At 39.7% G+C, this 14,099-nt stretch overlaps 3 protein-coding genes across 10 annotated transcripts in view; 1 reads left to right on the top strand and 2 right to left on the bottom strand.

Moving 5' to 3' along the window:
* The window catches only part of LOC134840740 (alanine--tRNA ligase, cytoplasmic-like), a 155,808-nt gene that overhangs the window by 85,908 nt on the left and 55,801 nt on the right, over window positions 1–14,099 (bottom strand). For 3 of the 8 annotated variants that reach the window (XM_063856753.1, XM_063856757.1, XM_063856759.1), the window contains exons 2-5: window positions 1,829–1,960; window positions 1,233–1,745; window positions 609–725; window positions 35–442 (exon numbers count right to left, since the gene is read on the bottom strand). In XM_063856753.1, coding sequence (XP_063712823.1) covers window positions 35–442; window positions 609–725; window positions 1,233–1,670 — 963 coding nt within the window. In that variant the 5' untranslated portion in view covers window positions 1,671–1,745; window positions 1,829–1,960. Of the gene's footprint in view, window positions 1–34; window positions 443–608; window positions 726–1,232; window positions 1,749–1,828; window positions 1,961–14,099 lie in introns of all 8 variants that reach the window. The other 5 variants (XM_063856760.1, XM_063856761.1, XM_063856754.1 and 2 more) reach the window with 4 other exon arrangements.
* On the bottom strand, window positions 5,787–6,642 carry LOC134839814 (chromobox protein homolog 1-like). Its single transcript, XM_063855437.1, has 2 exons — window positions 6,245–6,642; window positions 5,787–5,964 (listed from the first exon to the last, which is right to left on the bottom strand). The coding sequence occupies exons 1-2, from the start codon at window positions 6,640–6,642 to the stop codon at window positions 5,787–5,789; spliced, it is 576 nt and encodes a 191-aa protein (XP_063711507.1).
* On the top strand, window positions 10,718–11,080 carry LOC134839813 (uncharacterized). Its single transcript, XM_063855436.1, has one exon. The coding sequence runs from the start codon at window positions 10,718–10,720 to the stop codon at window positions 11,078–11,080; it is 363 nt and encodes a 120-aa protein (XP_063711506.1).

Raw genomic sequence — 14,099 nt, 5'->3', positions numbered from 1 at the left:
GCAGGATCATTAATCATGAGACCTGATCACTGACCTTTCTGACGCTTGATTTAGCCCAGAACAAACTTTCAGAGCTCTCGAAGAACGGTCGTTTGGACCAAACGGAAGAATCTTCGCTGAACAAAGAAACGTCAGTCGATTCTTCTGAGAAACTGACTTTGCTTTTCGCTTCTTTTTGATTTTGCTCTGTCTTGCCTATTTTTTGTAAGGAGCAAAATTTCGTGTTTTTCCTTACGTTTTTTGCACTTTCTGCCAAATGAGCATAAAAAGCCTGTTCGGCCAAAACATATTTGATGTGGCTGAAACCACAATTATGTCGCCAGCACCTTTCTTCCGCCTGACAAAAAGCAGAACTATCTGCAACAGCGGTTACTTTATTCGCAACCGATGATTCGGATTTCCGAACCATGTTTGAAGTAATTGGCTCCGTAGCTTTATGTTCCTGTAAATTATAAACTTAATTATACTATGTTAATATGTTAGAATTAGTACTTTACAGACACGTACTGTTTTTTTTTGGTCAAGTACTCCTACTTTCAAGTTCTCAATTTTCATATTTCTATCTCTTTCTGATATTTTTTTTAAAACTGGTGTAGAATCAAGCGTACATTTAAGACTGGCTGCTTTTGAGTTGCGCGGCTCAACTGGGCCAGCATGTATTTGGATTCTTCGATGCTAAACTTCAAATGTTCTCTCCACACCGAAGTAAGAGTTTCGTGGTGAGCCTAAACAGCCTTTAAATTATTCAAGGTTTCATTTTTTAATTCTTAACAAGCAAACTCATGGGTTAAGACTCAAAATAAATGTGGAACTCAATCAAGTACATGCTGACAGGCAAGCTGACATTTGCAAGACTAGTTCATCTCAAATAGCTCTCATTTTCTCATGAACATTTTTATCAGCAGAATTAAGTTGGAACATTTATCCGCGAAAGCTTAGAGATCAACATAGGTAATGTTCAGTTTATTAGCGTGAATCTATTTCGTGAGTTTATCCAGCCAGGCATACAAGTGGCTGCAACTTTTTTAGTTGCAATCCTGGGGAAGGGATTCTTTCATTTAACCGTCCTCACCTCGTTGCCATGAAGTATAGTTGAAAGGTACGGATTGTGGTGACCAGGATGTTTGAGGTGCATTTAAAGTAATTATCATGCGTATAATACATTCCACGAGCATTCTTAAATTATCTACCAATGGAACTCAACGAATCTGTTGTGACATGCCTCGCTATACCTGCAAACTAGCAGAATCAAATGTATCTTTATCGACTATTTCACAGTGCTCCTTTAGCTCTGCGTCATCGAGATTCAGGATGAGCTTTGTTTCGTCAAAGTGAACTCTCGGCTTCGAAACTACGTCGGAAGATTGCTTGGAACTTTCATTAGAGTGTTCGGAAGAGTCTGTTGATCGACAACTTTGATCCGCTGCTTCATTAGCGCACGGAATATTTTGCAAGCTAGTGCTTGATGTAATTTTTTGTGTCAAGTCTGTATTGGACGTGGAAGGATTTTCAGCGGAAAGATTTTCCATCGTTGATGATTTTGAAATCGACGTGCCCGAGGAATCTTGATGCTTTTTGGATGGAGCAGGATGTTTATTTTGCGATGGTTTCTTTTTACCGCCACCTCCACTGCCTTGCATGTGGGAATTCTTAGGCTTCTTCTTAGTCATTATGGCAAGTAGTTATCAGTTTACCAATCAAATATTACAGCGCGTTGAGCCGTTGTGGTCAAAACGGATTCAAAGCTGCTTAAAGATTGACAAACCAATTTTATTACAGAATCAGAATTTTGTTTTATTCAACTCAAAAGAAATCAAAAACTACTCACTGTTGGGTGAGAAGATTGGTAACATCCGTAAAGTTTAGAGAAAAATTGGCTTTCAAGTTGTTCAAATAGTAGTTTCTGTGTCCACACTGGTTCATTTTCAGTCCAAATCTGCATTATTGAAATCATGTGTATCTGAAATATTATTTCATGTTATAAAACATCGATTCAACTGCGACAAGAAAATTTCTTTTAAGGTACCACATTCATAGCTGTAATCCCAGCCTGGAAAATTAAAAAAATACATATTTTTAATACTTTTACTAAGATTACTGGGTTGGAAACATTCCATGCTATTTCACTCCAATTGGTCCTTGTTGTTCCGACTTTCGTAACGAAAGTAACGGAATATTTGTGCTCGGGGTCGTTTTATTTCTTCAGACAAATTTCGACTTTTTAACTAGCCATTTTAGACGGAATTTTTTTTACTATCCATCGAAAGTTATTGTTATCCTGAGCTTCAAATTGGAAAAGATATTTCACCTGTGATCGTTTTTTCATAAAGTTAAGTGGGTTTAAAGATTGCCATTTTGGGACAATTAATGTGCGATATATTTCGCGCTATTAACGCGTAAGCGAGATATAATCCGTTTTAGAAATCGTAAATTGATTCAAGGAAGCTTATATGACATAATTGATTTGTTAATAGGAGCAAAATCTATCAGTTTGTACTTAATATGGCGTGTGGGGGATGGTTTCACAAAAAATCTCACATTTTTTTTCAAAAAATTTAATTTTATTTTATTACGTTCAAAGTTTTCATGTTCTTGCTGCTCTATAGTCCTAAAAAGGCAGTCGGAACATTCAGGGCTTCGCCCTGATACGAGCAGTCTTGTTAAGTTTTGAACTAGCCCGCTGTTTTCTAAATCAACTTCCGCTCGCTGTCACAGGCAAATTCAAAACCAGACCATCGAAAGCTGATTCAGAAAACAGCGAATTAGTTGAAAACTTAAAAAGGACCGCCAATTGCCGTGAAAGCATAATTTATTTTCCATTTAGCGAATAATTGGAAGTGAAAGAAAAAACAAAAAGCAAACTACCAAAATTGAAATTTGCGCGTAAACAAATTTTTAATTTTTTTCCCAAGAAAACGACAAAACATCACACAAACTAACTCAGTGAATTTAGCACTTGCAAATGACTGACAATTTTTCAAATATAAATGAAATCAGAAGCAGTACATAGGAGTAGATAGAAATCACTTCGAAAAGCCTTGTTATATTCAGCAAAATACGCCGGTTGCTTTGTTTATCGGAAAAAAAAATTCTGTCCAGAAAAATTTTCGCAGAAAGATTTAACACAAACATGAACCTGCACTTTGCCAAAAGTAGCCAAACAACGGCGAAAAGTGTCTCTAAAACAAAAAAAACGTATAAAATATAGAAAAACGCCTAAACATAAATAGATTTTCAAAAAATAAGAAGAACCAAAAAACATGATTTGAGTCCTGTAAGAACAATTGAAACTGACTAGCCAGCATTAACTCAATTTGAAACAATTATTCGAAAGTCGAAATTTGGGTTCAGTTGCCTCGCTCACGCGTTGACCATCATACACAAGTACAAAACCGCGCATATTATAGTACAGCAAATTGATAAACTGTCGAACTTAAAACCTTCACAAATTCACAAAAAAGATTGCATGTTAAACACACTTGCGATACCTCACACACATAGCATTGCAAGTTAGCAGACAGAAAATGAAACAAAAATAATTAGAAAATTTCGAAAAACCATAACTACAAAATTTTCAGAAATTTGTCTGGAATGTTCAATTTAAAAACACAATAACTGGCGCTTAATAAGTATTCAGACACAAAAACTGATCGGCAACTGAGCCGGCAAAAAGTAGTTAAACTCACGTTGATCAAAACTGTTTTCAATTGAAAAACTTTTGAAAATTCCGAAAATCTTTTTAAATTTAAACCAAGGGCCCCAACGTATCTAGGGTTCATTATTAAGGGGTAACACATCCATTAAGAACTATTGCACTTCAATTAAAATACCACTATTTGCAAAGTGCGTTGCAAAAACTGAAATCTTTTAGTATCGGCAGTATCACGACTGAAAATCTTTGCTAATGATAGCGCCTAACTTTTAGTTTAAAAAACAGTAACAGTTGATGTGTCTGTAGCGCCCAACTTTCAGTTTTAAAACAGTTGCAGCCTTAGTTAATTTTCACTTTCAGCGGTCGGAACAAAAAGAGCTTCTAATAAAAAAACAAATCAGGAGCAGTAAATTTTCTTCAGAAAAAATTATAGATCTCAAAATAATTAAGGTATTTGTTAGTTGCCACCTGCATCATAAAAAGCAGACAAAAATCGACACACGCAAAGTAGAGCATGAAATGCGGGCATAAAACGAAATTAAATGATTTCTATCAATATCTTCACTATGTTCATTGGCATTTAATAATTAAGTTCTCATACAGAAGCCACAAAGCCGAAATAATATAATCGATTAAGTAAAAACTCGAAAACGAAATTTCAACCAATCGGAGTTGACAAATTTACAACAAATATTTGGCCAAATTCGAATATAACGGGTATTTAAAAAGCAGACATGCTCACAATGTGACTGTTGATTGACGAAAGTACAGATTCGAAGATTAACTGCACTTGAAGATCCAGTAAACGAATTTATTTACGTGAAAACGTCTAGTATTCGGTTGCAATACCGTACGATAAAAAAACACATCTACAAAAACACTCGAAGATTTATTTGTAATTGTGTTATTTGAGGATAACAATTCCTAAATCACAATCGCTTGCATAAAACAAGTCTACAGAAAAATTTCATCAAGAGGGAACTAAGCCGCCAAAATATGGGTAAACTCCAGTTGAACCGAAAACGAAACTGTTGTCATGAAGAACTTTCGAAAATCTTAATTTACGCCTTCCCTCCAGGAAACACAGGTAAAAATGTAATTTTTCCTTCACACGACGCAAAATACTTTCACTAAACCAATAAAACGTCAGCCGAGACAAGTGAGGCAAATAGAGCTTTCAATTCAAAAAATAACCAAGGAAACTAAAATAATCAAATTTAGTAAATTTACAAATTACAGGAAAAAATTCAAATAAAACACTTTCAATTCGAATTAAAATTGCTTACAGCTCAAAAAAAACTTGATGTGTCACTTAAGCCGATAAAACACAAGCAGACAAACGACAGTCCGACACTTTTTTTGTAACTAATTATTCGGTTTGAAAAAAAAACTAAACCTGCCGAGTTTCAAACCTAGTACCTTTGCCGTTCCAGGCGTAGTCATAACCTCCAAACCAAATGTGCAGCAGAAGCTAAGAAAATTGAATTTATTATAAGCCAAGCTATCAAATGATTAAACGGAATTAGTTTTAAAAATGTTAACCCAAAAAAGGGATGTGATCTAGGGATGTGATCGAAATATATAAGATACACTGTCAAATTCCTCTCATTAATGTGGGCGGGAAAAAAACAGCAAACTGATGAAAATCAGTCTTTATCTTGGACATGATTGTTTACTTTTGCAAAAATAGCTAAATATCAAGTAATAATTTTTGATATACCCTTCTCGGTATGAGAAAAAATTAGGTCTAAACAACTCAATTCTAAAATCGCAGATTCTGAACATTCAATCTAAAACCAAAGTTAATATCTAACGACAATTATTAAGTTTTAAGACCAATTAAGCGACATTATTCCCATCAATCATAATTGATCATAAAGTCCAATGGAATTCCAAGGCAACTAGGCCTGCAGCCATTTCTGATACGAGTCATCTCGATGAAACATACCGATAAAGTGTTTTCACGCTTAAAGTAATCTCACGCTGACTGTCGAGATACCAAAAATAATTGTAACTGACCTCCGTTGCCACCTAACTGACCATAACGCTTCTATCGTTTTAATTTGAAATGGCCATTACTCTGTAAACGACCGCTACACTTAAGCAAAGATATCGGTAAAACTAGATGAAAACTCTAGTTGAATGATCCGGACACTCTCTTTTGAAAGAAGTTGAGCACAAGGTCTGGACAGTAGTCTATGGCCTCCTCGCAGGGCACCATTTCTAGTTGATTCACGCCCTTCCACTTCATTAGGAACTTTGCTCTGCCTCCACTTTCAGTGCCACCGATTATCTCTTCTGGCTCCAAACACCTGAAACAACGAAGTTCTGAAGTAGGCGTTTAGAGCGTCAATCTGTGACGTCAGATTGCAAAGGACTTAACAAACATACGAAGCTTAAAAATTGACCTTGTTCCTCAAAACTGTTGAAACAATTGATAATATATGGGTAATAACAGTGTCAAGGTCAAGACCACCAGAAGATTATATTACTTAAAGCTACTAAAATGACTATTCTATTCGAGCAAAAATATGCTCGCGAGTGAACATCCTCTATCCATGATTATTTTAAACCTAAGCTGATGTTAAAGACCTCTCAAATCCAAATGCTCTTTTAGCCTCCTGCTTTTTCTTCAGCTCCTTTTCCAATTGTTCGATCAACGATTCACTATGAATCGAATCATGGGGTTCCCACGTGCACTCACTCTCTGGCAACCCAGTCCACTTCAGAAGATACTCCACTCTGCCCTCCCGAACCCTCTTTTTCATCACCCTCTCGACTGGGAATGGACCGTTAAAGCCGCCTCTTCCTTTGCTACTATACGCTCTGTTCGTCTGCGTATACAGGGCTGGTTGTAAATTATCAGTGGAATTAGAAACATTCCCAGTCTCAGCAGGAGTGACATCTAAATCCACTTCTGGTTCTGTTGCATTTGAAAATTGTCTATCATTAATTAATTCTCCATTTTGAGGCGAACTTTCAATTTCCATGATTGCTACTACTTCAGTGAGAATATTCGCTGAACATTCGAAAATCAAACCTTGTCTGAAATTATTTCAATAATATAAATAAACGAACATCTTCATCTTCAGTGCATGAAAGAACAATTAAACACGCAGAGTAGGATGTGTCAAATTTTTTTTAATAAATAAGAGTTCCGAGCAATCTTTAATATAGTGCTCTAGCGTGAAAGTTTGGGCGAAATTCCGCAAGCAAGTTTATATTATTGTAAAGGTTTCGCGGACATGATTTTTGCATTGAATACAGTGATCGACTTTTAGTTAAAAAACTACGCCATATTGAGAATAATTTTAAGCAAAGTGGTGAAGTACCTCTGCATAATCGAAGGTTTACTGAGATCTTTGATTGTCAGCAAAATGAAACGCCGATCATAAGGTTGCTTTATGAAGCTGTCAATTTCAAAAAAAGTACAAATCAAGACGACAGATAGATCAAACATACCATGCATGTAAGCCGACAGAGAAAACAGACAGGCAAAAGCTATTTACTCGCAAAAACATCGAAAACTGCGTCTATCAAATCTTTAATATCTCGAATGAAGTTAATTTTCAAGAAAACATGTCGAGAAAGACAATTAAACAGGGGCGAAGCGGATCATTGCATCACTAGCGACACAAGGCAAGCGTAGCATTGCAAGCAAGCGACCAAAAATGAGATGAAAGAACTAGTCGTAAATAGTACGACGCTAAACTGCATGGGGTTCTGTTTATCTGTTCTGTTCTGACGAGGAGGAGAGTGGACCTGTGTAGTGTGTCGGAGCACCTGCACAACCTGCCTCCGGGGATTTGTGTTCAGTGATTTGTGTCAGTGCGGCGCATCTTCTGTCCTGGGCGCGACTGGGCTTTTGGGGGGTGCATTGAGCTTTTGGGTGTAGATTGAACTCCTTAGCCCTGGGTGGCAGTCAGTCTAGGAGAATAAAACTCCATATTTAAATTGACCAAGGGGGTCCTTTGGTCCTGTGGGTGGGATCAGGCCCGCATTCTTGTAACCCCCTTCTCAGGGTCAAGAGCCCTTCTCAAGGACAAGAGCTGTCACAGCCAGAGTGACAGGGTTTCTGTGGCAGGCATCAACATACTGACATTCTGGTGCAGGAGCTACAGTGGTTCTGCGATTGTTCCCCCACAGGGTGGCATTCGGAGAGGCACACAGCCCGAGTGCGGGAACGGCGGTTTTTTCTCTGTCAGCCGTAATGTCAGAGTTGGGACGACAGCTAGGACGAGGCGGTCCTGTAAAAAATTTCGACACCAATCACATGGCAAGTCTAATTTCTACAGTAGAGATAGGCGGTGCCGGCAGCCGTCATAGACAGACTGCTGGTAGCGTCTCGGGCTTGGCTGACTCCCGGGTGCGGAAGGCAGGGACCGGCCATCGCGGCAAATCAAGCGAGCACCCGGAAAAGTTCAGTGTGGCCACTTGGAATGTGGGCACCCTAAAGAAGAGACAGTGTGAGGTGGTGGAGACACTGACGAGGAGGAGAGTGGACCTGTGTAGTGTGTCCGAGCATAGGTGAGCTGGTGGCTTAACAGCCAACCAGGCTCGTATTCTCAAAAGTAATGATTCCAAATACAAGTTCTTCTGGTGTGGGAACAGCTCAGGACTGAGTGGAATTGGGATACTGTTGGCTGAGCGTTGAGTGGACAAGGTAATGTACAACTGAAGCTTGTCGTTGGCAGGGCGGTGTTCACCTTTCTTGCCGTCTATGCTCCTCAAGTTGGACTGCCTGAAGTTGAAAAGGAGCGATTCTACGATCAGTTGCAGAGCACTGTCGCCAGGGTTCCTGCTTCGGAGATACTTGTATCGCTGGGGGACTGGAACGGTCATGTGGGTGCTGACGCTGATGGCTTCGATGAAGTCCACGGCGGGCAGGGTTTCGGCGTCCGAAATGCTTAGGGTGTGAGGATCCTGGAGTTTGCCTTGGCTAACGACCTGCCTGTAGGCAACACCTGATTTAAGAAGAGGGACTCTCACCTCATCACATACAGCTCTGGTGACTACAGAACCTAGATTGACTACATCCTTTTCCGCAAGAACTTCAGCCAGGCAGTAAGTAATGTCAAGGTCATACTGAATGAGAAATGCGTTCAACAGCACCATCTGGTGGTGTTTGACTTCTCAGTCCACATCATCGCTGTGAAGGAGCGCAAGTTTACTCCCCGTATCCGCTCCTGGAAGCTCAAGGATCCTGCTACTGCGAACCAGTTCCATGCTGCCTTCAGGGATAAGGTGGCTATTGTTGCTACCAATGACGGCCCTCCAAACTCGGTGGAGGAGGCATGGACCAAGCTAAAGGACCCACTCCTTGAGGCGGCCTCTGAAGTGCGCGGCCTCTCTAAACAACACTAGTGGAAGCCGGAAACTTGATGGTGGAACGGAAGTGTGGAAGAAGCGGTGAGAGAAACGGGCATGCTTTAAAACCTACAACAACCTGAAGAAATTAGGCATGACGGCTGAGGCGAAAGAAGCTAAAACTGCATGCAGTGAGACCAAACGTGTGGCCAAATACGTCATCTGGCTGGCCAAGTCTGAGGCAGAAAAAGCCGAATTCGCCAACATTACCCCTGATGGCGGCAGTGTCTACCGGATTGCTAAGCAGCTGGACCGTACAAATCAGGACGTTGCGGGTAACGAGAAGTGTGTTCCTAATTATGCAGGTGAGCTCTCGCTCAGTGATGAGGACAAGATGAAAGCGTGGAGGAGCACTACGCGACACTGCTAAACGTCGAGTTCGAGTGGCCGTGCGACCTGCTCCCTGAAGTACCGCCTGTTGCAGGTCCCCCTCCAAGTGTGTCTGCTGTACTGATCCGTAAAGCTCTCCGCAAAATGAAGATAGGTAAGGCCGCTGGCCCATCTGGTATCATAGCTGAGATGCTGAAAGCATCTGGTGAGGAGGGAGTTGAGCTAGCCACGCAACTGGCTGAGGCAGTCTTCGGCAGCAGTGAGATCCCTAAAGACTGGGAGGAGAGCTTCATCCTGAACTTCTTCAAAAGTAAAGGTGAAGCGCTAGATCGCGGTAACTATCGTGGCCTTAAGCTTACAGACCAGGTCATGAAACTGTTGGAACATGTGTTGGACCCTCTCATCCGCAACATGGTGGACATTAATAAAACGCAGTTCGGTTTCGTGCCGGGCAGGGGAACAACTGATGCCATCTTTATTGTCCGCCAGTTGCAAGAGATGTACATCGCAGCGAAGAAGCATCTCTATTTCGCCTTCGTCGATCTGGAGAAAGCTTTCGATCGAGTGCCAAGAAAAGTCCTCTGGTGGGCTATGAGAAGTCTTGGTGTCGAGGAGTGGGCGATACGTGTCATCCAGGGCATGTAAAAATAGGCGTGCGGGTCAACGAACAGTACAGTAAGGAGTTTGGGGTCGGAGTGGGCGTGCATCAAGGTTCAGTACTCAGCCCGCTGCTCTTCATCATGGTACTGGAGGCGCTGTCACGCGAGTTCCGCATTGACGTGCCTTGGGAGATTCTGTACGCTGATGACCTTATAATTATCGCTGATTCCATGGGGGAGTGTATCACCAAGCTGAAGGCCTGGAAGGCAAACATGGAGGAGAAAGGTTTGCGAGTAAACATGAAAAAGACTAAGATTCTAGTCTCCGGTTTTGGCCTTGACCAATTGCAGGACTCCAATTGCAGGACGCAGTGTGTCGCAGAGGAGTACGCTCAAAATCGATTAGGTGCTCCCAATGTAAACTCTGGGTACACAAGAAGTGTTGTGGCATTGCTGGGAGACTGTCTGCAGATCCGGAATTTGGCTGTCCAAGATGTCGTGGTGAGGCTCGTCCAATCGATGGAAGGCCTGAAACCCAACTGGACGTGGACGGAACCTTGCTGGATGTCGAAGCCAGCTTCTGTTACCTGGGAAATATGCTATGTGCGGGAGGAGGTTGTGAACGTGCCATCACTGCCAGATATTGCGCAGCTTGGGGCAAGTTCAGGAGACTTATACCCATCCTGACAAAAAAACACTTGTCACCAAAGATCCGTGGCAAGATGTTCACTGCCTGCGTCCGTTCGACCATGCTCCATGGAAGTCAGACATGGGCACCAAATTCCCGGACTTGCAGCGTCTCCGCCGAAATGATCGCGCAATGATTCGCTGTATCTGTGGCACCAAACTGGATGATGACATTCCCACGGCTGCACTTCACCAGAAACTGGGGGTCGTTGAGATCACGTCTGTCCTACGAATACGACGTCTCAGATGGTTTGGACACGTGCAACGTGCCTCGTCATGCATCAGCTCCGTCACCAGCATGGAAATCCTTGGCCGCAGAGGAAGACCCAGAAAGGCGTGGTCAGAGTGTGTGAGTAATGATGTTAGTATCTGCAACATGTCTGGCACCGATCCGCGGGACAGGGAAGGATGGAGAGCAGGAGTTAGACGTTGCCAACCTCAGTGACTGGGACTACCGCAGCACCCTAAAAACCAAAACCGGTTATGATGATGATAGCAAAAAAAATTATGGATAAAATAATTAAAAATTTAATTTCCGAAAGAACAGTCGAAAAACACTACTATCAGCTTTAAACAAGGTTTCAGTATTAACCGAGCGACCACCGAGCCGACAATACGTGGGCAGACGCTTTTTGAGCCCAAGACAGAAAAATTTCAAAAAAAGTTGTTGTCATAAAAAATTTGCGCTATTAAGTTCAAACTTCAAATAATTAGACCACGACCGACTGAGTTTTTTTTTGTAAACAGTAATCAATTTTAACTTCAAATGACACAATATAAGTTAAGTCGCCTGATAAAACTTAAGCTGCAACAGTTTAGACTGACTAAAGCGTTTAAGCGGAAAAAAAACAAAAGCGCGAACAATACTAGACCAGGGTTTTTAAATTTACAAATTACAGAATTTCAAAAAAGATAACCGTTTACTGTGCAAGTAGCACAGAATGTTCCGACCTAAGTAACTAAAAAACTACAAAAATAAGTTTTGTTTTCTTTTAGGGTAGTTTTTTCTGCGTGGTGTGATAAAAGGATCTGACGTACAAATATTTATTAGGCATAATCGGCCTTCAAAGTAATATAGGCAAACGGTGTAAAAACTTTCGACAAAAATGACTAGAAAATCAAAAAAAATCATGATAAATAATCAGAACTTTTTTTCAACTTTTTTTGCAGAAAATTTTTTGAACTCTTGCACAAACTTGAATTGGTTTACAGCCAACAAAAACACAAACTTCAAATAGTACCAAAGCTTAAAATACAGACATGCTCAAATTATGTCTGCAAAATGACTTTCGTAAAATGTCTGTAAAATGACATTTGTGAGAGTTATTTGATGAATAAAATCTAGTTCTCAGTTACACGACACTTGCTCTCGTTAGAGCAATGACTATGGTAAAAGTATATTCAAACAATTTAATATTTGGCAAGGTTCGATTCGAAAAAAAATACGATTCAAGGAACACCGCAATTAACTGTCAAAAATCCGTTGCTAAGTTTTTCAAACTACGAACTCAACAAAGGAGAAATTATCGAAGAACAGGAACGAACTGGATTCTGGTAAAAAATTTACCAGCCAATTTTAACGAAAAACAAAAAGAAATCTTGTTATCTCGCTGGGGACCAAGTGTGCTATCATATCAAACCCCTTTTGGTCGCAATTCGAATTCCAAAAAGAAAGTTTGACTAAATTCTCTGTCGAAAAATTTGTTTGATTTTTTTCGCTTTTCAGAAAACTTTGGACAAAATTTGATTAAGATGAGGGAAAATGGCTGCCATATCAATTTAATTCGGCTACAAATTCAATGTTATTTAGCTATTTTCACTTCTAATCGTTAATTATTTTTTTATCCATTTCAGGCCTTTACTAGAAAAAACGGAAAATTGTAAAAACTGAAAAAAAACTTTAATCGCTTTATGGGAATCACGTGCTATTACGATTTTATTTCGAATATTTCCCGATTATCCCGATACTATCTGATCTCTGTTTCTATAGGCAGTGACTTTTAATTCAAATGGCAGACGATATATTTCCAATAGGCTACATTCGTTTTTGCTCATCGTTTTCCGATTACTCTTCGGACAGTTATCACTGATACTGTGTAATTAGGTATGTGTTTAACTGGTTGGTAATTATCATTTGTTGTCCACTCTCGTAATTTGAAAAAAAAAATCTTTACTTTTTTGCAGTTTTACTGTTGTTAAGACTGTTTCCGTGTCTAAACATGATTGAAGGTTCTTTTATCTTTCTTTTCTGAAACTCTGTTTTTAAATATCTTTTATTTAGAAGGGAATTTGTTCGTACATTAGTTTCTGGATATGAGCGTGGTAATTTTGTACTTTCTTGCTGCGACCACTTGAAAATTGGGGAGGAACTTTGTATTCGGGTGTGTTTGTTTTTTTTTTTTACTTTTTTTTGCTTTCCACGCAGAATCAGCTAGCACAAATAACCATCGGAGAGAGTTGAGTGATATATCATAGTGAAACGCTTTCATTCGGTCGTGATTCGAATGACATATTAAATTTTCCAGAAATTTTCCTAGTGTCGAAAAAAAACAGGTTGGATTTAAAAAAAAAATTTTGTCTAATTTCGAGCGATAAAAGCGAGCGATCTGACTTATTTCTGCAAGGAAAATTACAATAGCTAATCTGTGTTCAGTGAAAATTTGGTTTTATTCCAGCCAACTTAGCGCCAATTTGGGAATCTGTTATCCAATTTGCCTATTTTACTATGAATGTCGAATACGATTAAGTTCCTAGTTTTTCGTTCAGATCTTTTCATCATGCCACGCAGAAAAAAAACGAGACTATTTTGTTTAAAAAAAAACATTTCTGTTGTATTTTTTAAGATTATGGTGATCACATTCTGTGCTACTTACACAGTAACCGGCTATTCTTGTTTGATTTTGTAATCAGATGAGATGAGATACCTTCGAATAACACAGAAAAGTTGCGCTTCAGCTGTTCAAAAAAATGCGCTTCAGCTGGTGCAATTCCATCACCTAAGGTTTCATGAAACACGGAAACAATTTTCAAGATCTCGGAAACAAAACCTATAGGAGCCGAAAAACAAGGAACCGACCAAAATCTCATTTTCAAACCAATAAAAAATATCCGAAAAACTGTAACAAAGGACTCGAATTATCTACCTTTGTCATAAAAGTCTAACACGTAACCTGTACGCCATCAGTTTACTGTTAAATACTATCATTATGTGCAAAATGAATCGTCATATCAAAAGTATAAATTATCGCAAGGACTAAAAAACGTATCTTTTTTATTGCTTAAAAAAATCAGAATTCTTAGAGCTCAATAACCCGTACTCTAGGGGACATTTGAATGGCATTCTCAAATGCTTAAAATAACTGAACCTACACAAAAAACTGTGCCGCGAGATGTAAGCTGGCATAAACGCGATAGTCCAAAAATTGAACTTCTAAAAGAGAAAATTTCATGTTAGCCAAAAGTGC

Source organism: Symsagittifera roscoffensis, chromosome 2 (genome assembly GCF_963678635.1).
Source record: "Symsagittifera roscoffensis chromosome 2, txSymRosc1.1, whole genome shotgun sequence".
In the NCBI taxonomy this organism is placed as follows: domain Eukaryota; kingdom Metazoa; phylum Xenacoelomorpha; order Acoela; family Convolutidae; genus Symsagittifera; species Symsagittifera roscoffensis.
The sequence above is the reverse complement of the archived record's forward strand: the minus strand, read 5'-3'. Positions and strand labels throughout refer to the sequence as shown.

Excerpts from the sequence above, each read along its gene's own strand:
- LOC134839814 (XM_063855437.1), bottom strand. The coding sequence starts at position 6,642 with ATGGAAATTGAAAGTTCGCCTCAAAATGGAGAATTAATTAATGATAGA. Across the intron at positions 5,965-6,244 it reads AGAGCATTTGGATTTGAGAG|GTGTTTGGAGCCAGAAGAGA; the intron begins GTCTTTAACATC and ends TCGTTGTTTCAG.
- LOC134839813 (XM_063855436.1), top strand. The coding sequence starts at position 10,718 with ATGGGCACCAAATTCCCGGACTTGCAGCGTCTCCGCCGAAATGATCGC.